General features: G+C 38.8%; 2 protein-coding genes and 1 long non-coding RNA gene across 10 annotated transcripts in view; 2 read left to right on the top strand and 1 right to left on the bottom strand.

Moving 5' to 3' along the window:
• Positions 1 to 1,528: 1,528 nt before the first annotated feature.
• CEP55 (centrosomal protein 55) lies at positions 1,529 to 15,212 on the bottom strand. 2 transcript variants are annotated; one of them, XM_068139666.1, is made up of 9 exons: positions 15,112 to 15,212; positions 14,742 to 14,931; positions 12,498 to 12,776; positions 10,344 to 10,409; positions 8,696 to 8,837; positions 6,937 to 7,250; positions 5,242 to 5,313; positions 4,548 to 4,673; positions 1,529 to 3,223 (listed from the first exon to the last, which is right to left on the bottom strand). In XM_068139666.1, the coding sequence occupies exons 2-9, from the start codon at positions 14,919 to 14,921 to the stop codon at positions 3,017 to 3,019; spliced, it is 1,386 nt and encodes a 461-aa protein (XP_067995767.1). In that variant the 5' UTR covers positions 14,922 to 14,931; positions 15,112 to 15,212; the 3' UTR covers positions 1,529 to 3,016. The 2 variants fall into 2 exon arrangements, with proteins under 2 accessions (XP_067995767.1, XP_067995768.1); XM_068139667.1 differs by having other exon boundaries at positions 15,014 to 15,142.
• On the top strand, positions 8,000 to 12,851 carry LOC137441820 (uncharacterized). The gene is made up of 3 exons (XR_010987496.1): positions 8,000 to 8,263; positions 8,381 to 8,877; positions 12,648 to 12,851. It is a non-coding gene; the product is annotated as an uncharacterized lncRNA (long non-coding RNA).
• A 69-nt stretch (positions 15,213 to 15,281) lies between the features above and the next one.
• The window catches only part of MYOF (myoferlin), a 69,676-nt gene continuing 58,681 nt past the window's right edge, over positions 15,282 to 26,276 (top strand). For 3 of the 7 annotated variants that reach the window (XM_068139661.1, XM_068139659.1, XM_068139658.1), the window contains exons 1-3: positions 15,417 to 15,534; positions 22,534 to 22,589; positions 24,164 to 24,255. In XM_068139661.1, the coding sequence (XP_067995762.1) occupies positions 15,432 to 15,534; positions 22,534 to 22,589; positions 24,164 to 24,255 (251 nt within the window). In that variant the 5' untranslated portion in view covers positions 15,417 to 15,431. Of the gene's footprint in view, positions 15,535 to 15,560; positions 16,940 to 22,533; positions 22,590 to 24,163; positions 24,256 to 26,276 lie in introns of those variants that run through there. The other 4 variants (XM_068139662.1, XM_068139660.1, XM_068139665.1 and 1 more) reach the window with 3 other exon arrangements.

Below are 26,276 nucleotides of genomic sequence, written 5' to 3'. Positions count from 1 at the left end.
GTAGCTGTCTTTCCAAGCACACAAGGAAGACTATATGTGACATGCAGGATTTATTTATATGCTAATACCAGTGGAACCTTGTATTAATCCAGAAGCTTCCATATTCCAACACCTTCAAGGGTGCAGACCTCACAGACTTTCTGCTAGAGAATTCTTTGTAATGGACAAAAGTCAGAAAAAAGACTACTAAAATCATGAAGCAGCTGAAACCACAGCATTATTTTACTTCGTATTGTAGAAAAAGCTCAATGTGAGCTCAGTATGTGCAAACCTCTCTTTGCTGCTCATTTACTTTTAGGATAACATATAATTCTCAGTTTTAGACAACTTGTTAGCTTCTAAAGAGTGAAAAAAGCAGTAAGGTGATCTGCATGTTTTATAGAGCTGGGAGTTGTGTAGTTGATTTTAGTTACCTGTAAGTGATGATTAATACTTGCAGTTCCGCCTTCAAAATAAGTCTTTTGATGGACTAGAATGTAATTTTGGTATTTTTCAACATGTTTCACACTGGTGGTGTACATAATTTTATCAGTAAGGGGATCTTATGCTTAGGTTTAGTATTTAGCATATAGGACTAAATGCATTGCTGAAACTCAGAAGAGGTGTTGAAATGAACAGAACTTTTTAAAGCTTATCTCATTATCAAGTTTGAGTCTCTCTCTACAGTACCAGCTTCTAATGAGAAAAGGTTTTATGCTAATTTAAGAAAACCTCAGAGCTACAGAAGAGTGCTGACCTGTAGCAGGCAAACATTTCATCCATAATACATAAAAGATCAAAATTTCCTTTTGCAAAAAACTATGCCAAGTATGCAGCTGGGAATGCTAGCTGCTTAATGTGGTGTTAAAATACAAGTAACTCAAAACTTCCAAAAGTATTTTAATTAGAGATTCGTAAAATCAGGATTGTTATAGCTGGAAAATACCTTTAAAATCAGCAGCAACCATTAATTAAAAATTAACCAGATCAAAATTATTAGGGGGCGACAAAAAGCAGCCTGTCCAGAATTAAAAATAAATTAAAAAATGGTTAGGACAGACATGAAATTAAAGACAAATTTCCCCTTATGAAAAAACCTTAAGATTCTGAAGCATAATTTCTGGTTTGCTAGTTTGCCTTATCTTTGGACAGAGAACCTGGTGCTGCAATTGAGCAAATTATCCAACACAAAGATTAGCCTGAGACATGGTCAATTAAATTGAACAGTGGATAAATACTGGCTCATACAATAGATTTTGTAAGGATAATTCATACGTGACAGAAAATGTTGCAAGCTATTAATTTCACCAACACTGAATTTCACTGAAAACATCACTTGCTAAGTTATTGAAAACACCCTCATATTCAAGAATAATCATTGGAGATTAGGGTGAACGTTACTCAGATTCAGAGAAAGGTTTGGATTGGAATGGACCTTAAAGGCCATCAAGTTCCAGCCCCCCTGCCACAGGCAGGGGCACCTTCCACTTGACTAGCTTGCTCAAGGCCTCATCCAACCTTGCCTTGAACACTTGCAGAGGGGGCATCTGCAATCTCCCTGGGCAACTTGTACCTGTGTCTCACCACCCTTACTATAAAGAATTTCTTTCTAGTATCTAAATTTACCCTCCTCATGCTTAAAGCTGTTCCCTCTCATCACAACAAGCCCTTGTAAAGAGCCCCTTCCTGGCTTTCTTGTAGGCCCCCTTCAAGTACTGGAAGGCTGCTATAGGGTCTCCCCAGAGTCTTCTTTTCTAAATGCAAGCAGTTTTGAAATGAAAGCAGTTTTGCAGCAAAGAAAGGTGGAAAAAGCTACCAGCTAGCAATTAATATACCAGAGAAAGACCTTGGCTATTTCACTGCCCTCAAACTGTAAACTTGTATAAAAGCAGAAAATTAATTTTAGCTAGTTTATCTTTGTAAAATTTCCTCACATCAAATGGTGTGAGTTGGAAGGAGTTTTAAAGATCACCTAGTTCCAACTCCCGTACCCTGGGGGTTGCTCAGGGCCCCATCCAGTCTGGCTTGTGGAAGGGAACTGCTTGTTGGACTTAACTACAGATGCAAGGAGCAAAATTCTAGGAATAGATCCTGAGTTACAATACATGCTAGAGGAAAATTCCCTTATGGATTTGCAAATTCATTGCAAGATTTATTGCTAACTTGTATTCTGTATTAATACCAAAATACAGTGACAGTTAAATCCACTGGAGCAACTTACTAAAACCTGCACTTTTAAACTGGGACATTTGTCAAATATAACAGATTGAGTATTTGACATTTCCCAGCTTGTTTGCATTTCTGTATTTAAGGGGTTAAAGTTTACTTCAGCATAATTCTATATCCAAAACTTAAAAAAAGGTCTCTGATATTTTTTCAACATGAAGGAACTTCATAGTTGCTAGGAATTTGCTTTCCCAATGGCTTCTTAAAACTTGGTTAGCATTTTTATGCAAGTTTTAAATCACCCCTGACTGGGGTTCAGAAAAATAAGCTACTTCAAAATGATGTTTTCAACATGAATCTTAAGCAGCAAAGATCTAACATAAACCTGAGTTTTAATGTATGGAAGATGATGATACAGTAGGCATGTACGATACATACACTATACACACACATCCCAGATATATATATATAATGCACATAAGAGCCAAAAATCTTTTGTAGCTATTACTGTCAGCAAAGGTACAAGCACAGTCAACAGAATTCACCACCTAAGAACTGGATATGCCAAACAGTAAAATAAACTCTTACAGAATAGGTGTTGGTTTGCTGTTTAAATAGTGCAAAATAAATATTCCTAATACTAAAGATCCTTCCATTTGCAACCAAAAATGCAATAGCTTTTTTTTTTTGCAACAATGTCAGGTTAAATATGAGAGCAAATAAATTACTATGCTTGTGGAACTGAATTACAAAACTGGTAGCCCCTTCCACAACATTAAGGGAAAAAAAAAAAAACACTTTGAAAAGATCTTTTGCCTTTGTAGAAGAGCATACTGGCAGTATGTATGAATACAGTAAGTCTATTTGGAGCTCAAGCTGTACAAAAGTCAATATGTGCTAGTAATTCTCTGTGCTGGCTTGTTGGATACTGCACTTTACACCTGGGACACTCAAGAAAACTTTCATCAAGAAGGCTTGAATGTTTTGTGGAAGGACTTCCATCATACATGATCAGCTTCTCTTCAAATACGTCTTGCAAATCATCTTGTAGTTCCATATGTCCAGATTCCAGAGGCTTCTGGAAAAGGAGAAGCTTTAGTGTAAGACTGGGGTGAGCATGCAGTGTAGGGAAAACGTTATGGTTTGATTGCACAAGCAATGTGTGTTACAGAAATAAGGGGAGATTTTTAAAGATGGGTAACTGAGTTATGCTGCTCAGGAGGGGGCTGTCATACAATTATAACACCACATTTAAAATAGACTGCAGATAACTTTTCTATAGACTATTTATACAAGTCTCCCCACAATCTCTGATGGGCAATCCTTCCCCAGACATCTTACTAGCCACTCACATTATGCTTCCTTAATTAAATGGTGTCTCAGTTTTCCTCTATATAGGGTGTTACCTTTCCATAAAGATCTGCTAAAATGCCTTCTTCTGATCCCATGTGTGTAGGCTATCCCAAATTGTAAAAGCTGTCCATTTGACAGCTACTCCTCCAGCTGCTTAGCACACAAACTCAAACCTGTAACTTCCTTGCTCTGCCCCAACTTCTACTCCCAGCAGACAGGTTTTTCCAGAAGCCTCCCCTCACAGCAACAGCAATTCTAGCAAGTGAGGCTCCTCCAGAGGCAACATGAATGAAAACACATCAATATCTCAGGGCTCATTCCATTCCCTTCCTCATCTGAGGAAATAATTCTAAGTTGCATACAATTAAGAAGGAGAGCAGTTTGGCAGTTGCAGAAAAATTCTTCTCATTTGAAGCTTGTTAGGAGCTTTTGCATTTATCCTTTCTGCAAAAACCACAGCAGCCCTGGATCAGATCTAATGAAGGACAGAGATAAGCAGTTTCCATTCTGAACCTCATTTAATTCAGAACTGCAGTTTTGTCAATCCTGTTCAGCTATCATCTAATCTTACAAGATACCTTAGTTTCAAAAGCACCAACAGTGAAAACACACTTCTGCTCAAGAACAATCCTGGGTACAACAAAGCAAAACAGATTAAATGCTTGCTTAATGCTCAGTGGAGAAATTTGTAGCAAAATGCTAACTCTAGGGCTCAAATCTAAGGTGGCTTTCTCTGTTTTGCTCACTAGCAGCAAGTCTAAGTAGAAGCATGCTGCAGCTTTATCACTGTGCAACAAACAAAAGCAGATAATACATTGCTATACAAAATACAGTGGTGCCCCTTACTCAGCAACTTGACCTTTCTGGATGTCCTGCAGTGTTCTCTGTGCATGCTATAGAGGAAAAACAATGCCTAACTAGGTGACACAGGGTTCTGCACCCTGGGGCTACATACAGTGAATATCTGATAACATTAATAGAAGACTCACTATGCTTGATATAAAATCCCAAAGTGACTAGATTCACCTGCAAAGTTATTCCATACATACCGTTGGTTCCAGATGGGTTTTTTGTTCCCTGGCCTTGCTAAGTTCCTTAAGGGCTTTGCTTAAACGATGTTGCAGGTTCAGCCGAGCAAGCTTTTCATTCTCAAAGTCTGTGGTGCATACCTGGATCTGGCAAACCCCCAGAGGGAAAAATTAAAGACAGAACTATTAAGAATCGAGCAGTGGTGGTGGATGGTTGAATTGTTTGGTTAGAGGGTGTCTATTTCAGACTATCTTGCAGTCTTAAACTGAGCATGTTATAGAAAAGTATATAGTACAAGTTCTAATTAAACAACGCTGGTTTTTACCCTAGGATCTCTTCCTTGTAACAAGATAGTTTCGACAGAAACTGTGGGTAACATTATACACCCAAGCTTAGCAATGAAATGCAACTTTCCACCTCCAATAACATCAAGAGATACACAAGACTTCAGTGAGCAGATCTGGTTTAGGATGTTTCCCATACCTGGATAAATGATTGTGGAGAAAATTGCATCAGACTCAGACTCTCATATCTTTAACAGGTGACAGATTTTTCTCAGCAGATGTGTTCAAAATGTTTAGAAGCATCAAGAGATTATTCACAGCTGAGTATTCATGCCTAGTATTACTTTAATGCACTACTAATTATTAAATTTTAAGTTAGTCTAGAAAGCCTCTGTGCACAGTACAGATTAAGATCAGCATCTTAAGGTACCTGTTGCTCCAACAAAGCTATCCTAGTGTGCTCCTCCTGCTGTTTGAGCAATGATTTATGAAGAAGTTGCACCTACAAGGCAAAAAAAACCCAAACATTTGCATTGAACAACTTTCATACACAATAGTTAATAATCTTAAATAATAAATCTAAAAAAGGGATGGCAGTAAACTCTTAATTCCAGCACCAACAGAAGATGTATGCCAGTTGTGCAACAGCAGACCCAAATATCTCTACTTCCCTGGGGAAAATACCAAAGAAACATTGCATCGAGCAGGAGGAATACAGGATGACACTACAGTTATTCAAACTAACTTAGGTGATCACCAGGATGCACCCAAAAGCATACACACAACACTAAGTTGGCACTAATGCGCCATGATGTTAAAACCCAAAAGCAAGCAATGCATCATTTTTTTTAAGAAGAGAGCAGGTGTAAGTCTCAGAAGGAACTTTTATAGTGAATGCTGTTGTTCAGCTGAAAAAAAAAAAAAAGAAATAGTTTGGTTTTTTTTTAAATCAACGCTTTCACCTTGTAATCATTATTAACCACTCAGAACCAGCCTGTGCTTCAAGAGCTAAACTGTTCTGGGTTTCATCTGCTTTGGTGCTTAGTAAATTTTATTCTCATATTTCAAATTTCAGTTCTATATTGCTTTGTTATTGACCCCAAACACCTCCAAGTAGCAAGTCTATCTTATTTGGATTTCCTGAAGATTGGAAAGTCCTTCTTGGCCTGTTTCTCTTCAGCAGATATGGTTTCATGTCTTAGAAGAAAGAACAGGGTTGTCTGGGTTTTTTTGTTAGCATCACTATAGTGATAAGATTATTCCAATACATCACTGTAATAATTCATGTAGGGGAAATGGCAAAAAAGTCTTCATGAGTATTTGAAATAAAGATAAGCACTGAGTGTTTTTAAATACAAACATATCGCACATACATGTCTCTCCTCACCCCGATCAGCTAGAGTGGTTGAAGTCACTGGACTCAAAACCAGAAGTAACAGAGAACTAAGAAATACACACTAGAATTATCACAGAAGTCATCGAGGTACTCTCTAGGATATGAGCAAGCCCTGCAAACAATTAGATTGATGCAAAAGCAACAGAACAGATCTAGCAACAGCAGGAACTATGCATATTGAACAGCCTACCTGACAGACACTACAGGTTCTACAGGGAATTACAGAACTCTCCTCAGTGATTTCTACCGCAACTGACTTAAAGACAACAATAACTTAAAATCTTAAGCAAGATAACCTGCTCATCTGGCTGTTGCCTGCATAGTTCTTACCCAGTGACATTCCATAGTTATGATAACATGATAAAATAGCTTGTATGGACTTGAATCTTTACCTTTCCTGTTTCCATTTACTATTAACCTTGAGGATTAAGTAGATTAAAATCAATTAAACACTCTCTCACTTCTCCCCATTGTGTCTCACAAAACCAGGGAAATAAGTGAACAAGTTTGTTCCATGTTTAAACAGGAAAATCTGACCAGAATTTGGCTTTTGATCCAAACAGAAGAAATATTAGGAATATACAATTATTACTATATTGAAGGTATAATTCTGTGTTAATCACAAAGACATGTTAAGAACAGTTACAGGAGCAAGCGATGGTCTGATTATGACTTCTCAGATCGTGACTGTTTGCTAATGATCTTAGGCCTCCAAATGCATCCACTTACCTGAGATAAAAGATCTTCACTTTTCTTTTTTCCTTCTCTGAGCTGTCCTTTAATTGTTTCATTTTCTTGTTTTAATCTCTGCACTTTCTCTCTTTTAATCTTATTTTCATTTTCTAGAGCTTTCATTTCAGCAACATGTGACTGCAATAAGGCATTTAAACTCATTTTTTCTTGTTGCGCTTCTTCATACTTGTTTTTGTATTCATTAAGTTCGGCTCTCAGCTGGGTTACAGTGCATCTTTCAGTTTCCAGGTCACTCTTAACAGTTAGTAACAGCTGATCGTAATATTTTTGCTTTTCCTCTAGTAGATGACCTTAATGAATCAGAAATTGAGATAGTGATGGAAGGAGGAAAACAGTCACTTAAAAATCAGAACACAAAATCCTTGACAGCATTTTAGGGTGCATCGATAGATACACAACTCAGATTTAACTGAAGTTTGCTGGTCAACAGCTTGCAATACTTCTAAGGCAGTAAAGTCCCCTTCCAGTCGATACTGCAAAACTGCAACTTCTTTTGGGTGCGGTACGCTGTGCTACAGCTACTTCCTGCACTAACTCTTGTAGTAATATTATATCCTTTGCCCTGACTACACAAGCTCAATGACCCACACACAGTTCTTACGTGGCCTCATACATTATACTGATGGATGGGGAATCAAGACTCAAAGATACAAGATTCTCACTTCCAGATTTAGGTTCCTTAGCCAAGGTTGTGGCATTGCTTCCTCTCCAGAGAGAACCTGGGGATCTGGTGGGTTCTACTTCACCACTGCTGACCAAATCCAGATCTTTTTCAGATGGTATGCCCTCATTTACTTCTAAATTTCAAATAGAAGGGATTAGGATAGGTTTTTTGATAAAGACTAACACACTACTAACTTAAACCTGAGTTAGAAGAATTTTGCTTGTTGACCCAAGAAAAATTTAGTAAGTAGGAAAAAAAAATTCTGCAGTAATACATAATATACCTAGAGGCTGAACAGAGAATGCAGACTTTTACAGGCTTTGCTGATTTTGGACATACTCTTACTCCAGATGTAGCCATTTCTATTTAGTGCCTTTAGCTTGCAAGTCAGTTGCAGCATATGTGAAATTAATAGTTTGACAATAAGCAGCCAGATCCTTCTGATTCTTGTTTAATGTGATTTTAATTTCCTTTCACATGCTGGTGAAGCACAACTCAAGTCAGTCTTGAGGCTGCTCATAGTTGAGCAACTGCATAGCACAGAAGTGAGCTAGAGGTGGCCAGATCCATAGCACAAAACACTGGTTTGGATCAGTGCCAAAACCTATTGCACGTTTTCATCCTCTAACAACTGTTCAGGTAAGTAAAGAATGTGTCAGTCTTGAGTCATGTTTACAATATTTATTTTGAAAAAAGTAAATTTAAAAAACCTGATCCACACCTAGCTAATAAATCCTTAATGCTTCCATTATGCAGGTTGAAAGTGTACTTTGAAGGATGGGAGACATACATATATTTGTCTCAACACTTTCCACAAACAGAAGCTGCAAATAGAGTGTCAAGGCTGTTAAAAAACCATCTTTGAAGTAGATAAGGATGTGAAATGCTGTTGATCAAGGAACACAGCTAGATTACAGGAAGCAGAGAAGTATTACTTAACTGAAGTTTTACCAGTAAGGAACCAAAAGGTTGAAGGGGGAAAAAAAAAAAAAAAGTCTTGTACTATAATTTAATTTCAGCATGCTTATTCTGTAGATAATTATGTTCTATTGTGGGCAAAAGAGTGAATACCTTCTGGACTGAATTCTATAGATTGTCGTTGGCTAGCTATATCTGACTTCTGCTCAAGCTCAAAGATCCTTCCAAGCAATCCCCTGACGTATGCTTCACGTTGCTGGTCATAGAGTAGCCACTGTTGGTTCTTCTCAAGAGCCTTCATGAAGAGGAATGGAACAACAACAAAACAGCCTCAGGTAACTTCTCAGATTTTATAAGTATTTGTCTTATTTCTTACAAATGTTAAAAGTTACATACTAAGCACTTTCAAGATAATCCAGTTACTTTTGTTGCAAACTCTACTAATCTTCTCTGTACAACAACAAAAAAAGTCATTTAGAAAGATCACAGAATGTTAGGGGCCAGAAGGGACCTCAAAAGATCATCCAGTCCAACCCTCCTGCCAGAGCAAGATCACCTTTACCAGATCACACTGGAACACATCCAGGCAGGTTTTGAATATCTCCAGAGAGGGAGATACTCCCTGGGCAGCCTGTTCCAGTGTTCTGTCACTCTCACAGTGGGAAAAAAAAAAACCACAACAAACTTTTCCTCATGTTTCCAGGGAACTTCCTATGCCTCAACTTCCACCCATTGCCCCTTGTCCTGTTATTGGGCATCGTCAAGAAAAGCCTGGCTCCATCTTCTTGGCATTCACCCCTTACATATTTATAAACACTAATGAGGTCACCCCTTGGTTATCCTGTTCTCCAAACTAAAGAAACCCAGCTCCCTCAGTCTGTCCTTGTAAGAAAGATGTTCCACTCAATTTTTGTTGCTCTGCGCTAGACCCTTTCAAGCAGCTCCCTGAGGTTCTCCTTGAACTGAGGGGCCCAGAACTGGACACAATATTCCAGATGCAGCCTCACCAGGGCACAGTAGACGGGGAAAAGATCCTCTCTACCTACTGACCACACCCTTTCTAATACACCCCAGAATGGCATTTGTCTTCTTGGCCACAAGAGCAAATTGCTGGCTCATGATCAACCTTCCATCCACTGGGACCCCCAGGTCCTCTTCCCCTTCCCTGCTCTCCCAACAGGTCAGTCCCAAACCTAGACTGATACATGGGATTGTTCTTTCCCAGTTTTAGCAGAAGGTAAAACCTCAGCAATGTTTAATACTGGTTGGTTTACTTCTTGGCATAGGAAAAAACTTAAAACCAGAGGCTTTCATAAGTTATGCCCAGATTATGAAGAATTAACCTGTCATGTTAAATATACAATCAAACATAAGGTAACAGGTCTTGAAAATGGAGAAAACTATCATTGCAACTTGTAGGTTGCAGGAACAAGGACATGGATTTTATAACTGGTGGACTAATACAATTATTGAGGTTGAAAGGGACCTGAGGTTGTTTCTAATGCAACCTCATGCTATTTCAGGTAGTGTTAAATCTGAGGTGAGGCCAGATTGCTTGGGAATTCTGTTTTGTCTGCAATCACTTTGTTATGATGCTCCAAGCAAAGTTTTTCCACAGATGATAGAAATATTGTCCTTTTTTTTAATTAGCGTCTTGTCACAAAATAATTTTAGATATATTTCATCTGGAAACATACTCTCTGAGGTCCCATACTACCCAAAACTCTCTATGGCAATAATTTGCCCTTTTAGTTTTATCTTGCTGCAGATATTGTGTACCTGTGCCGTACAGGAAACTTACATCTTTCAGGTTTTTTTCAACTTCAGAAAGATTAGATGCTGATGCAGTGCTGTTTGTTGGAGGTTCCTGCAGACAAAGAATAACTTGTTAGTATTCTTTAAAACAGATGGCTGAAACACTAAAGCTAGTCCTGTATCATATCATGTAAGTAGCGTAAGAATATTTTTTAAATGCAAAACAGACCCATAAGTGTTTTTGTGATTTACTTTTAAAGGAAGGTAGAAAATACTTTCATAGATATAAAATAAAAATATAAAGTTTTCTGCAAGATACAGGACAAGCATTTATTACACAAATCCACTGTCATGTGTCTTCTGCTGAACCACTGTCTTGGAAGACCTGAACGGTGCAGGAGAGCTTCAAAAAAATGAAGCTATTTAGGGTATTATTTAAAAACAGGGGGGAAAAAAACCAAGGTAAGTGTTTGTTCTGTTCTGGTATCTTCATACTAGATTCACTGTAAGCCAGACCCATAGGAGTTGTTGAGGAAACCTAGAGCTTGACAGCCTCACTGGGATAATGGGAGGATTATAATCATTTGGGAAACAAAGCAAGCCTGTTTAGAACCGTAAGGTCATTCTGACTGATTTTCTTAGACCAGATGCACAGTAGAGTGCTTGAAGTATGAGTTGGAGGGCTCTTCAGACTAAACAACACAGAGCAGTTAAACAGTAGTACTTCATAACTAGATAGGTTTATTCACTGCATGATAGAAAGCTTTTGTGAAATTGTGCAAATAAGTCAACTAGAACTTTAAAGAGATAGTGCAGATTACTACCCAAATACAAGATACATTTTCCCGATTTTTGGAACAGGACTTAAGCTTCGTAACTGAAAAAAACCCCAACACCTAACTTTGAATACAAGTATTAAACCTTAGCACTCCCTAATAAAACTAGGATTTTGAGATATTACAATTACATGGTTTCCTATTTCAATGAGCATTAAAACTCTGCCTCAGTAAAGCCTCTCAAAATTGTGTCATACAACTTATTTTGGAGTGTAGCTGCTGCTCATATGCCACCTAGCAGTTTGAAGCACCATTTCTTGACTTATTCTCAGGTTTTTCAAGCCAGGCAGTCAAAACAGCAGTAATATTTTAAATTGATTTAATCAACAGCAGACAGCAAGAAGTAAAATAAAATTCTGGGTTTTAAAGTTGTTTTGATAGTTCCCTAAAAAAAATCTCTTGGAAACCTATTAATTTTTTTTTTTTTTAAATCTCTAGCAATGTTTGAAGTCTCTTGAAATTCAAAACAAACGTTGAATTTTAAGTTCCCAAGATATTGCATTATCAGAAGTGGTATATATGTATTATCATGGAAAATTAGTAGGCATTAATTACGATATCTGAATAACACAAGTTCTAGGAATTACTCAACTTCTGTGTGGCACATGGAGAATCAGCACCACCTGCAGGTCAAAAGCTGAAAAACTTAGAGGCACTTACTTCAGGCATCAACTTCCCTGTACTCCTTGTTAAAATACTGCTGCATTTTCCATGGAACATTAGAACATGAAGGGGTGGATAAAAAACTGTAGGAAACTAAGTGCACTTGTAAAATCTACAAAGTGCCTAGCAGCATACCTATTGCATGTCAGCTCACTATTTCTGGCCTATCTTCTGTCATATTGAAGTATTACCATGTCTAATGTCTTGTAAAAGACAGGCAACTAGTTTTAATAACTGAGGAGCAAAATGAGGATTCATAAGAGCAGGGAGAATAATATTCTCATGACTGGAATTAAGTGAGCTTAATTTGTCTTAATGCCCCATGTCTCTACTATTGGTGCCATCTCAGTCACAAACTCAAGAAGGGCATATCTGCTGTAGCAAGTGTGGATCATTTTGTGTAGCACCAGGAGTCATATCACCTGCATGTGAACTTGAAAAAGGAACCCTGCTGTACAGCATTACAGAATTCCATTCCCTTCCCAGCTATGTTGCCTGAAGTTGTGCTCCCCGACTGTTCTTCATTTAGCATTCAATTTGGATTCTGTCTTTCTTCATGCAAGAGCATTTCAGCATGCAACACAACTTCTAAGATTTCATAACAAATATTGGTGCTCAGTGGGCACAAATTCCAAATCTAACTTCACTGTAAACAGGTTAGATTTGGATTTTTGCAATTACAATGTTTCTTCAGTGCTTACCTGGGATGCTTGAGAAGTACTAACTCTGTTTTCAAGGTCAGAACATTTTGCAGTAACAGTGGATAAATTACATTTTAACCTGTTGATTTCTTCTGATAGAGAACGAAGTAACTGTTCTCTTCTTTCTGCTTCCTTTGTTTTTTCTTCTAGCTGACTCCGTAGCAAGGAGACTTCACTACTCTTGTTTTTGGAGCTAAGCTCGTGTTTCAGGTTTTGGATTTCTTTGTCCTTCTCGCCAAGAAGATGGTTGTATTTTTCTTTTTCTTGGGAAAGTATTTTCTAAATGAAACAGAATTAAAATGTGACACAAATTAATAAGTGCTGGTCTATGCAACAAGCACATTAGGAAGTTTACAACAGTTTGCAAAGATACTTTGAAAGGTTCTTTTAGGCTTTAATTTGCTGAGAGTATTACTTTTTACTCTAAACAGGCAATACCACAGTGATCATCACAGTATAGAATCATAGAATTGTCAGGGTTGGGTTGGAAGGGACCTCAAGGATCATCTAGTTCCAATCCCCCTGCCATGGGCAGGGACCCCTCACACTAGATCAGGTTGCCCAGAGCTCCATCCAGCCTGGCCTTAAAAAGCTTCATGGATGGGGCTTCTAGCACCTCCCTGGGCAATCTGTTCCAGTGTCTCACCACCCTCATGGTAAAAAACTTCTTCCTGACATCCAATCAATTCACAAAATTTCCTGAGCCGCGTCTGCCGAGGCAGCGCAATGCGTTGGCAGCCCCGCCGCGGGGAGGCCGCGGGCGCCGCGTGGTTTGCGGCCGCTTTTTGCCGTCATTGAAGGTGTTCAGGAGGAGAGTTGATGGGGTACTTGGTGCCATGGGTTAGCTGTTTGGGTGGGTTGGATTGGTTGATGGGTTGGACACGATGATCTTCAAGGTCTCTTCCAACCTGGTTTGGTTTATTCTAATAAAGGTTTATTCTAATAAAGATCAAAAAGAAGCAACTACAATTTGCTTCATTTCTGTGAAATTAGATTACAGTAACCATCTGAAATGTTTCAAGCAATACTAAAACAAGTGAAGTAGATGAAACAAGGAAAGAGTACAAAAGAACCAAATTTCACAGACTTGTTAGGTACTTAATTCTGTGTATGAATACAGATCACTACAGTATATAAGCCTTAAAACACAAGCAGTACAAGAACTCTGAATTTCCAGTGAAGCACTGGCAATACATTTTTTGGAAGCAGCATAGCCTTCTTGCAAATCAAATTATAATAATTGAAGTTACAAGAGTTGTAAAAAGGTATGCAGGAGAAGGATCTCATTTTCTAAATTGTCTAGCCTTTTAGTTTCAAAACATGCTTTAATAGGTATTTTCAATAAGTACTCTCTTTTCAGCATGTCTCCAGCACAGGTAATTATTACACAGCTTTAGCACTGCATTTGAGGTACCTCAGGGCTCGACATAAACTTCTGTTAGGATAGTATCTCCTTTTCCAAGAGAAAGATTGATGTTGAAATCATGTGTGTTTGCATCAAGTCATTAGAAGGTGGCAGAGAAACTAAAATTAATTGAATTTTAGAGAGCTTTATTTAGGGAATAGTTGACAACACTGGTCTTAGAATATCAACACCAAGTCATATCTAAATATGCCTGTTATTTTCCACCTGTAAACTAAGAACCCAACACTGAGCAGGCAGCAAACTCCAACAGACAGCAAATACACTACCCTGACAGTTTTTCTCTGCAGCCACAGGTTTACCTTGAACAGACTAGAAGGCATAGAAATTGCAGTGTTTTCATTTCTGCTCTTCAGTTGTAACGAAAGAATAACATAGTGAACCAATTACAGTTTTTATTTGCTTATACCCGAATGGGAGTTTGAGAATATAGTTCAAGCAAACACGCAGCACTTTTGGGCACGCTCTCAGGCAGCTGTTTGCAAACATCACTTTCTCTGCAGTGAGTGCTCAAAATAATCCTCTGGGCCCAACTGTTCCAAACAGTTGGGCATGTGAGGCCAGGTCTTAATGGACTAATTGGCACCTCTGGCCTCAATTCTTTGTATTTAACAGCCCTATCAGATTATTGCAGTTTTAGTATTTCAGTCATCATTGAAAAATATTTGAGAGCAAAACCATCAAACTAAAACAGTAACGACATCAAAGTAAACTAAGTTTCAAGAGGAAAGCCTGGCATCTTGCTTAAAAGATGGACATACTCAGACTCACGCTAATTTTGCACAATTGGGACATCATGAACGTACAAACATCTACCTCACCTCTAGAAGCCCGTTCCTTTCCGGGTCAGTCATTTTGCTTTTCCCTTTAACGACTTCCTCCATTGATTTTCTCAGGGCGGCGTTCTCCTGCTTATACTTCTCGAGGTCACTCTCATGTCTGGAGCTACTCGACTTTAAGCCCCACTTACCAATTATATCTTTGGCGGTCTTGGAATTCATCTTTAAGCGCCTATAAAAAATAAACGTGGCATTACAGAAAAGCAATCCCTTCTACTGTGCAGGACGTGACACAGTTTTAGTCAAGCCCGTACAGCGTGGAGTTTCCCGGCTCCTGCAGGCGACTCCTGGACCGGCCTGCGGGGAACAAACCGCGAATACCCTGGCTCAGAGGCGGCAAAGGGGCTTTTACCCGGCAAGAGCTGCTCCAGCCAGTCCCAGCCTCGCCCAACTTCCTGGAATTTGAATCCCGCGGCTCTAGCATCGTCACTTCCGTCCGGTTTACTTCGCAGAGGAAGCGACAGCTACGGCATCTCCAATGGGTCATAAGAGGTAGGGCATGGAGTTAAAAGACGCTTGCGCTCTAGTAGGGCGGGCTGCGCGGGCCTGAGCTGCTAGGCGTGAGTGGCCATTAACGACGAGAGGGGCGCTGCCGAATTCTCCGCGGAATGCCTGAACGGAGGCACCCCATTGGCTGGCATAACCGGCTGCTTGACCTAACTGGCCAATGCCATGAGGCCTTTCTTATCCTCATCTAGTTTTCCTGCCCCGTTACACGTGCAGGCGACTGGCAGCCGGGGGCTGCCCCGGCCTGGCCTAGGACGGTTGGGCCCCTGTAAGTGGGCTGGGACTGCGTTTTTTTCGCCTTTGAGAGGTCATAATTAATTTTCCCTTTGAGGCGGTTTAAATGTTTTCGTTAAAGAGCAGTTGTAGAGGAAGGGATGGTGGGTGTCCCCTCATTGCTTTCCGGCAGATGGCTCTCCTCACCCTGCGTGAGTGTTCCTTCACTGGGCAGAAAGGGCAGTGGCTGCCAGATGCCTGGGGCAGCTCACCTGTGGCAGCTCACCTGTGGCTCTGGCCATGCACCGGCTGGGGAACTTGTCTGAGGGTGGGATGATCGAAGAAGGAACAACGGCAGTTACGCTTAAGCCGCGTCGTCCGGATCCTCTCAGTACTGCCTTTACCCTTATTCTGCCCAGAATGCTGGCTTTAGATTAGCTCTCTTCCAGAGCAGGGAGATATTTTTAGTTACCATGCAAGTTTTACCCAGTTTCATTTATAGCGGAGACTACGACAGGTATTTAAGAAATAATATTTATAGGCCTTCAAACACTGACACGGGGTCTTCTCACGTATTTCGCACGTATTTCCTTAATTCTTTATTTATGTGTATATATATATATATGTGTGTGTTATTTATATATATATATGTGTGTGTGTGTGTGTGTAAAGAATTTCTCAGGTGTTCTACTAAATGAAGCATGTTAAATACGGCGCCTGTTATTATTTGTGTGTACGACGTAGTTGTTCCAGAGCAGAACTGGAGGGGGAGCACTTAAACTGTTTTTAAGACCATAGGTATTTTGCGATTACTCGCTGCCAAGGAGGCAAGTTGAAAACAGTTACAGAGAAATTCCAAAAATTGAAGAGGAGGAAAAAAAAAAAACCAAAACACAAAACCAACCAAACAAAACAAGGCATTGTGAAATGTACTACCTTGGTATACCGAGAAGCAAGTGTGATGTATCTTGAGTTCTGGAGCCGTGCTTGATGTTGCTTATGGTTGTTCTTGCCTTGTTACTTGTGAGAGATTTATTACTCCTTTTAAGAATAAAAGCAACCCAAAAAATCTTCACTCGTTTTTACGCTGTGCCGCTTCCGTTACTGGATTTTGCTGAGAAGAGTTTTTTGTGCCGATGTAGAGCAGCACAGAACTTGGTGTCAATTTACAGGTACTTTTTTTTTTTTCTTCCCACTGCCTTCAGTGGCTAATCCGTCATAGACCCACCCATAGACTTTTCTTTACTATAAACCAGCTGTTCCCTGCCTCCTCTTCCTGATAGCATTTCAGTCCACAAGTGAAGGAGTGTGAAACTTAAGACTTCCTGTATTTTCTTTGGTAACAATCGACATTTAGTCAAGACTGGAAACAATGCTTCGGGTGATTGTGGAATCTGCTACCAATATCCCTAAAACCAAGTTTGGGAAACCAGATCCTATTGTGTCTGTTATTTTTAAAGGTAAGGAAAACTGGCATAAATGTACTTAGGAGGTTTTCTGAAGGATAATGCCATATGTAAGTATTTGAAAACTGTTGAAAACATGTTTTCCTGAAGTTACGTTTGATGGAAGACTTTTTAGAGATTCAGGAGTTAACCCAAAGAAGTTTAAACTGGGTGGAGTGAATTGGCCATCAGTGCTTTTGTTTCAGGATCCACGTTTTAAAAGCTTTTGCAAAGGATTAGCCCTTTGCTTTAAACAGAGAGATTTAAGTGCATAGATAAATCCACAAGGAAGATTACTTTGATTTCCATCTGAAAAAAAAGCCATTCCTCTGTCTTGATGACTTTGCAGAGCCCCTGCTCCCTATTGCACCAATTTTTTACTGACTGCATTGCACTTTAAAATTTTGCCTGTTGGGGTTATTTAGTGTAAAATAAGGGGGAAAAACACGTTTTACACTTCTTTTGCTCTTCACATACATATGGAACAAGGGGAAAATAGTGTGTTAAAATTAGAATTTATATGCAAAGCCAATTGTGTTTTAGAGTGTATTTTACCCATTGCTGTCATTTCCTCACCTGACTAGACTAAAGGAACTTGATTTCAGGTATTGATTTGTCTTTAACGTGCAGGAACCTCCAGGCAATTTTGGATCGTGTAATACAGTAAACCAAACTGTGACAAATGGTTGTCTTAACTCATGGTGATCTGTTTTCCTAACTGTGCATTTAAATGGAAAGAGTTTTCCTAAAGTATGAAAAAATCATTGCAGGGATTTGTCATGTTTAGAAACCAAATCAGCTGGAGGCTGGAAAAGGATGAGGCAGCACATGTCCAGTGTCTTAATTTTCAAAATAAGTTTTTGAATATGTTATTTCAGCATCAGAAAGATGTAATATCATTCAATTTCCATTCTTTCCCACCTCTTTTTCAAGCTTTCTCTTTTTTCTTTGTTTCTTTGGGGTTTTTTTTACTGCCATTGTATGTTTGGGCAGGTGGCTAAGCCTGTCTCGGTAACTTTTGTAATTTCCTAATTCTTCTTAATTCTTTTCAGTTTCTTGTCTTTCTCAGCTTTCCTGTCATGGTTTTCCTTTCTGTGTTACCTCTGTTCCTGCAGTGGCATACTCCAGAGTTGGTTTATTATACCTTTGCTTCTTTATGCCTTATGTGTCTGTTTAATTCCTCCTTTTGTTCCTACTCTGTGCTTTAATTAACTTTTTACCCACTAAATAGAAGATACAGATTTTGTTTGTTTGTTTGTTTGTTCTATATTGTTGAATTTGATTCTTACAGAATCACAGAATTGTCAGGGTTGGAAGGGACCTCTAAGATCATCCAGTTCCAACTCCCCTGCCATGGGCAGGGACACCTTCCACTAGATCAGGTTGCCCAGAGCCACATCCAGCCTGACTTTAAAAACATCCAGGGGTGGGGCTTCAACCAGCTCCCTGGGCAACCTGTGTCAGTATCTCACCACCCTTACGGTGATTCTCAGTCCTTCAGTTATCCAAACACAGGAGCTTGGCAACAGACGTTAAAGGAATGAGTTTATCTTTTATGTGCTATAACCAGGATTTGTAATGTTCAGAAATACGCTTAACCATTGTCCTCACGAATGGGACATTTTTAGTAGTATATTTAATTTCTCATACCTGCCACTTCTTTTTACATTATTTTACTTCATACCAGAAGTCTGATTCTTTGCTTTCTGTCCAGAGTGGTTCAAAGGGGCCAGAAAATAGGAGGCTTTTGCCTGATATTGAGCAGCTCTGATTTAGTTTGTAACTGGAGCGCCTGGTTGGCAGGTGAAGTGGTGTAAGGATCATATCTGAAATAGGCTGTTGGTGTTTATAAATTATTTTTGTAGCCCATTTCCCCTTGCTTTGTTAGTGTGTAGATGAGAAACCAGGATTTATTTATTTTTTGGAAGGTGTACATCAAAGGATAATGTCTTTAACAGTTGTCCATACCCACTGTAGCTCCTGGGGGACATAAAAACCACAAGTGGGAGTTTATTTTCCAAACTGGGAAAAACTCAGGCATTTGTAAGACTTTGGCCATAACCCTACAGTACATTTTCATGTTTTGTTTGATTCTGGCATATTTTTGGTGAAGTCTTAGAAAACAGCACTTACTTGACAGAAACATGCTGTGGAAGGTGACACTTCAGTAAAGAGTGTTTTATTTGTTAGATTTTTTTCAAACTGTAACTTAGAAAGCTTTTGCTGATGTCAGGTTCAGTGATTTTCAGGCTTCACTGAAAACACACAGTATCTCTCAGTTTTAGAGCTTTTATGACTATGCTGTGAAGAAAAAGGCCATGATCATACAACTCTTGGTATGTAGGTGACTCCACAAATGCTTTATGTTTATACATTAGTATAGTTTCATCTGTGTATAGAATAGACTTCATCAAATTTGTGTAACTAATCTCTATTCTATTCTATACAATCAGCCTAATTCATATAGTGAAATATATTAGGTACATATTATTAAGAGGAAATAGCCAGTTGTTTCTGTTGTGATACCTTGTTTACAGCTGAGGAGTTTTGTGCAAGCATCTGCCTTTATTTTTTTTTCCTTTTTTTTTTAAAAACATAATTTATGTTCAGGCCAGCGGGAAAGACCTTTTATTTGCTTTAAGAACAATTCAGTGTTCAAAGAGAGCTGCACCCTGAGAGTAAACAAGTATTGTCTGGAACTGGGTGCTGTTACTGCAGAATTCCAAGTTCATCATTATGTGAGACAAATTATTAGTCAAATTAATATGAAAAACTGTTGTCATTTGCTAAAGTGGCCCTAAGTGATAATTATTAAACCGGTACAATTCTTCTGGTTCATCAGATAAACCAAACTGGATAAAAAGGTGCCAGACTATTGTCTTTGGGTCTTATATGTGCAGTCAATGCTAGGATATTTAGCACTTTGGTCATGCCTTCTGACAGAGCCTCATACAGCTTTATGCATTAAAAGCTGATATGAAATAGCATTTGGTTTAATTGAGCCAACTTAAACAAAGTTTCTTTTGTAGCTGTGTTGTTAGTTTATATTTCAGTGTGTGAAAGACAACAGTACTAGAGTGTAATTATTCACTAAAGTTCTATTTTCTGTATTGCAGAGAATTAAATTGCCCTAACTTTAATTTCCTGGGGTTTGGAGGTCTGCCCATTTGATCCTGCAGTTGGTGGCACAATACAATCTTGATTCTGCATTCACAGAAGTTTTATGGAAAACTTAGTGAATTGAAATGTGATTCTTTCCTGAATCTTAGACTTAAAACTCTTCTAAAAGATAATGTTTGCTTCTGATATTCCACACCTTCTGACATTAATAAAAAAGCTAATTAGGACAAAAAAAGTAAGGTGCAAGCATTGGTTGTTTTGCAGTGCTGTCATTATCTTTGTAATTATGAAACAGTTTAAACAATGAATCCTTTTCGACACTGTCACTGATTATCACTAAGTCCTTATTACATTAATTTCCAATTGAGAATATTAAACAATATGTGTTAGTATAATGTCTTTCGATGTGGTTTACAGTACTGACTACTATAGCAGGATTCATTACCAGTAGAGGAAGGAAGAAAAGGGACCTGAAACTTATGTGAGCTCCTGGGATAACCACATAGTCATTTTATTCTTCTTGGCAATTTGTTTTGGTGGTGGTTTGTTTTGTTTTGTTTTGTTTTTGTGGGAAGAAGGCAGCTCTTTGTCACAGGTTAAAAACCAATCAAAAACCACACCAAAAAATCCCCACAAAACACCCCAGTGCATTAAAGAATGATAAAAAGGGTAATAAAGTAAATGAAGTGAAGAAAACACATATAAAACCCATGTTTGAGGAATATACATACTAAATTTTAACTAAAATTACAACTAAAACCCAGTGTTTTTGGTTGGTTGGGTTGGTTTTTTTAATCCCAAGTTTCACAAAAATGCATAACAACAAAGGTTTTCTCTTAGTACATGTGGAAAATTTTGCTCCTTGTTAAGAGTTGTTTAGACTATTGTTCAAGCCAGGGCCTAAGTTGTGCTGAGGCAGGGATTTTTTACCCACTAATTCCACAAGGATCAAGTCTGTGATTCACTGTCTCCTTTACAAACTGCTGTAACTGTTGGTTTTTTCACTAGCATTAAGACTGAGAATGTCTTTTCCCTGACTCTCAGCTCACATTTATAGGGGCACTTGGAGTACCAGTGCCAACCCCCAGATATTCTAGGATATTCAGTTTTGAAAACGCTTTGTCTCCTGTTAGCTATCATGAAGCTGAATTTCTCCTACTGCATGTTAATTAGTTCTTTGTTCCACAAATGCATGCCCACAGCACAGTATGTTATGAATGCTCTTTCCGTTGTGGGACAGTGTGAGTCAATATCCTGTATAAATTGTGGACAATTCCTGTTACATAAATATGAGTCAGTCCTTGCAATTTGCCGTGTAGGCTGACTTCTCTCTCAGTACATCACACACTTATTCAATAGAAGCAGCCACTACAGTCTACTGCTTGAATAGTATATGAACTTGCCCATGTGGTGTAGCTTTACTGTTGCTTCCAGACCTCTGCAATGTTTTCCTGGCAAAGTATAGCTGTAATTTGTGAATAATAAAAATGCTATTGTCTTTACTGTAGTTCTTAACTACAAGGAGCATGTCTGAAACAGCCTTCTTGTGGTGGCTGTGCATTTTATACATCAGTTTACTGACTATACTTAAATGTATTTATTTGTTATCACTAATATATGCACTCACTGTTTAGAGATCTGTGTGTTTGCCAGTGTGGAAAGCCATGGCATATTACCTGCTTTGAACCTGTTGTAAGAACAGAATTTTGTTTCCCTTTTTAATAGGTGTGGCAGCCTGAAGAGGGCCTCTGCAACACTTGAGTTCTGTTCCTCTCAGGGAAAGTAATTTGAACTGAATTGCAAAATGCCATTGCAGATTTGACTAAATGCAAATTCTTGCCACGAAGTATGGAATATTTATAGGGTTTTAGGCTATAGTATGTGTCAATGAAGTGATCTTCATAACCTCTGGAGATCATTTTTTGTTTCAGGAAGGACAGCATTTCCTCTTTTATGCATGTATATTTCTGCTATTATTTGCTCATTTAAAGCAGAAAATGCTGACACTAAGAATATCTTCTGAAGATTTTCTTGTTTTTTCAAGGTTGTTTTACTTCAGAGCTGAACACTTCTTGGTATTTTCTGACTTGGATATGGTAAATGTGTAACAGATTTTCTTTACTACTGAAGTTCGCTTTGAGGTTACTGTTTAGTTTGATGTCTCCAAGTCTTTCAGTCTGCCATCTTTTATCATTACTGACATCGCAGCCAAGGGTCATGCAAAGGTTGAGAAACATAAATATTGATTGTGCTTTTTGGGAATACATTTAGCTATGTTTAAGCAAAACAGAATAACAAACCTCACCTGCTAAAATTGCCCAGGAGAATTTTGTTGATTGCAAAGTCTGCAATTTCTGGAAGAGGCAAAAATAATTGGAACATTTGGTTTAAAGCTCAAACCTTTTTTTTTGAATAACAAAAGGAAAAGTTGTGATATTTGTGCAGCGCTGTAGCAAAACCAGATCATCATGCTTTCTTTGTCTTTGCAGATGAAAAAAAGAAAACAAAGAAAATTGACAGTGAACTTAATCCTGTTTGGAATGAGGTAACTTTTTATTTATTTATTCTTTAATAAATTCTTGGTCTGCATTAAGACAAAAACACTTGTAAAATACCTAAGTCAGTTTCTACAGTTGTGAACATTGGTTAGAAATAGGAACTAGTGGAATGTATTAGTAAATGCAGGTGAATGGATTTATCTTGCACCATATATTGCAACTCATTAAATAATGTTTTTATGTAAAAGTAGATGGATATCTGGTGATTTTTTTAGGCCTAGTTTTGTCCATCATAGTATCAGTCAGGGTTGGAAGGGACCACAAGGATCATCTAGTTCCAACCCCCCTGCCATGGGCAGGGACACCCCACACTAGATCAGGCTGGCCAGAGCCTCGTCCAGCCTGGTCTTAAACACCTCCAGGGATGGCGCCCCAACCACTTCCCTGGACAACCCATTCCAGTGCTTCACCACTCTCATGGTGAGGAGCTTCCTCCTCACCTCCAGCCTGAATCTCCCCACCTCCAGCTTCATTCCATTCCCCCTAGTCCTATCACTCCCTGAGATCCTGAGCAGTCCCTCCCCAGCCTTCTTGTAGGCCCCCTTCAGATCCTGGAAGGCCACAATTAGGTCACCTCGGAGCCTTCTCTTCTCCAGACTGAACAGCCCCAACTCCTTCAGTCTGTCCTCATAGGAGAGGTGCTCCAGCCCTCTGATCATCCTCGTGGCCCTTCCCTGGACATGCTCCAGCACCTCCATATCCCCCTTGTGATAGGGGCTCCAGAACTGGACGCAGTACTCCAGGTGGGGTCTCACCAGGGCTGAGTAGAAGGGGAGAATCACCTCCCTTGACCTGCTGGCCACACTTCTCTTGATGCAGCCCAGGATCTGATTGGCTTTGCGGGCCACAAGTGCACACTGAGAGCTCATGCTGAGCTTCTCGTCCACCAGCACCCCCAAGTCTCTCTCCTCAGGGCTACTTTCCAGCCAGTCACTGCCCAGCCTGGATTTGTGCCTGGGTTTGCCTCTTCAGCCGTTGCTTAGCCATGTGTATGGGAACATTACTGGGTCCTTTATTATATATTAGGAAATGACCCTACAGAATTAGAAAGAATCACTTGTTGAAGTTCCTCAGGGTTGCTCCTATTTTGCATTGTCAGCAGTGTTTTTCTTGTGGAAAATACTTTTTAGTAGTGTATTTTCACAACTGGAAATGAAGGTTAAATATTATTCTTACATTTTGTAATCAGAAATACAAAGAAAGGGAACCTACAATATTTATCTAAACTCAGCAGCAACTGACTTCATCCAGTATTGCAGGGGAATAGTATCAGATCTTACGAATTGCAAGAAAATACTTGTTAGTATGGGAAGTGGAACTGCAAAAGAGGTTATGGCTCAGCATTAAGCAATTCAGTTCTTCTGTTATTTGTATTAGCAAATCAAGAATGTACTCCAAGCATGTTCCTAGCTTTTTAACATTGCTTTTGCAAATGTAAGTTGGCCTGCTCTGCCTCTCAAAATTATTTCTGAATACTTTTTTTTGTATACACTACTCTGCTGTTGATTAATCTATACATAACTTGTTATTATAATTTGGTTTTGCTCCATGTTTTGTTTAGATTCTTGAATTCGACTTGAAAGGAATTGCTCTGGATAATTCATCTTCTCTGACAATTATTGTGAAGGATTTTGAGACAATTGGACAAAACAAGTATGTTTCCCCCTCCTCCCTTTTTCTTGCCTAAGATTGCTCTAAACCATCTTTAAAAATCTTCCCAAGAGGCTACATTTTACATCAGGTTTTCAAGCCTTCTCTAGGAAGAGGGGAAGCCTAAGTTCAATTTCCTATCTTGTCTGGAGGAATTGAGGTCTTAGGCTCATCTCCTGGGAGACCGACTTAGTCATCAGGATAAATATGTTGGATAAAGTACAAAGCCTTTTTTGGGAAAGGAATCTGACTTTCTATTACTTTTAGTGTCCTGCTTAGCAGCTAGTGTACTCTTCCTGGCCCAATGAATTGTGAATTCTCTGGCCAGTCATTATAAAGCTTGAAGTTGAAAAGAAAAGTAACATCCCCAAGGCCAGCTTGCATTAATATCCGATGACAGGGTAAATTCTCTTCCACGGAGTAGGGAAATGAGTCTGTCTCTAACTGTTGTTGGAGTGTTACAAGCTTCAGGATCATTGTATAAATGGAAGTCTGGTCATGCTGTTGGTACCTTCTTTCCTGTTTATATTTTTAAAGTGTTATTTAAAAATGGATCAAAGAATTCCCTTCTTCAGTGGTGGTTTTTGGTTTGTTTGTTTGTTTTTATGTGGGTATGTGGCTTGGGTTTTGTTTGGTTTCAGGTTTGTCTTGGATTTTTTTTTTAAAGAAAATATGTAGTTTGATATTAAAACAAATTGAGTAACCTCAGCAGAATAAGAATATTTATATCTAGCTTCCTGTTCCTTAGAGTACTCAAGACATAAACATGGAGTAGGAGGCCACTGAGAATTTCCTTTTCTGACATTCATTTCTTGGAAAGGAATGTCAGAGGCTCCTGCTATGAGTAAAGGATTCAGAATTTAGGTCTCCAGCAGACAGAAATACTCAATTTCATGATGTCCCCAAAGTGCAGGCTTTTATCCTTCCTGCACCATGTCTGTTTTGGTTAGTGCTCTTAATGCATGTCAACAGGCTTGAAATGTACTCTGGAAGTCTAAACTTCTACCAGTCTGTTAGGCACAGCCTCTACATTCCTAAAATTGGGTTCTGCATTTTTCAGGTGTCTAAAAATGAAGTATCATGGGATCTAAGGCTGCAGATCTTTTGTGTATGGTCCTTTTTTTTTCTTTGTATTTTTCAAACCTTTTAAAATAAAACTGGATTTGATCCTGTAAAATAAATTGATAGGATCTTTTGGCTGTGGTCATTGTAAAAAATTGTTGCTGTGAAAAACTAAAACGGTCTATATGGGAACACCAGAATTCAGTTAACTCATGTTCTATTAAAAAGAATAATAGATAAACTTTAGTAAAACTGGAGGGTGCTTTTTGTCTTTCTGAGCTTTTGTAGCATTTAAGCTTTAATATTAGAATTTGAGGTGTACAGGACACCTTAAAGCAATGCATGCAGATCATTTTAATGAAGATGATGTAAATTACCAGTTGAAATTATTTGCAGCCTCTTATGTCCTGCGTGCTATTTGTCTTATGACTTGTCAAACACAAATAAACCTGGTCCCTAAAGTCAATTGCAGGAAAGGGTAAGGTCTTGGGTGGTGGCAGGCTAATCAGAAAGCTTTCTTTCAGTTAATCTACAGCAGGGATGGTGTGTATTATTTTGTCTTGAAACATGTTTGTACTAAAAGCTCTATCAAAGTCTAGGAATTCTTTCTTAACAGGCGTAAAATGATAAAGCTTCATTGATGTGTTTTATCTTCAATTAATCCATAGCTGTGAAGGTCTTCTGTCTATCTTTACTTAAATCATAGGAATTTTGTCTAAACAGGTAAATAAATACCTTTGGACAAGAATTACTCACAGAGATTTTTTTTTTTTTTTCAATCTGTGCAGAACAAAAACCAGCTTATCCAAAAGGAGATGCTGGTCCCTGCTTCAGTGTATAAAGTCCTAGATTTGAAACAAGGATCCACTTCTCTGCTGCACTCTTTTGCCAACTAGTGTTGCTATTTTGAGAGGGAGTAAGATATTCCACCATCTTTCTTTTTTTTTTTTTTTCCCTGGCAA

This window comes from Melanerpes formicivorus, unplaced genomic scaffold (assembly GCF_026170545.1).
Source record: "Melanerpes formicivorus ecotype bairdi unplaced genomic scaffold, bMelFor1.0.p_v2 SCAF_6, whole genome shotgun sequence".
Classification (NCBI taxonomy): domain Eukaryota; kingdom Metazoa; phylum Chordata; class Aves; order Piciformes; family Picidae; genus Melanerpes; species Melanerpes formicivorus.
Note: the sequence above shows the minus strand (reverse complement) of the source record. Positions and strands in the feature narration are given on the sequence as shown.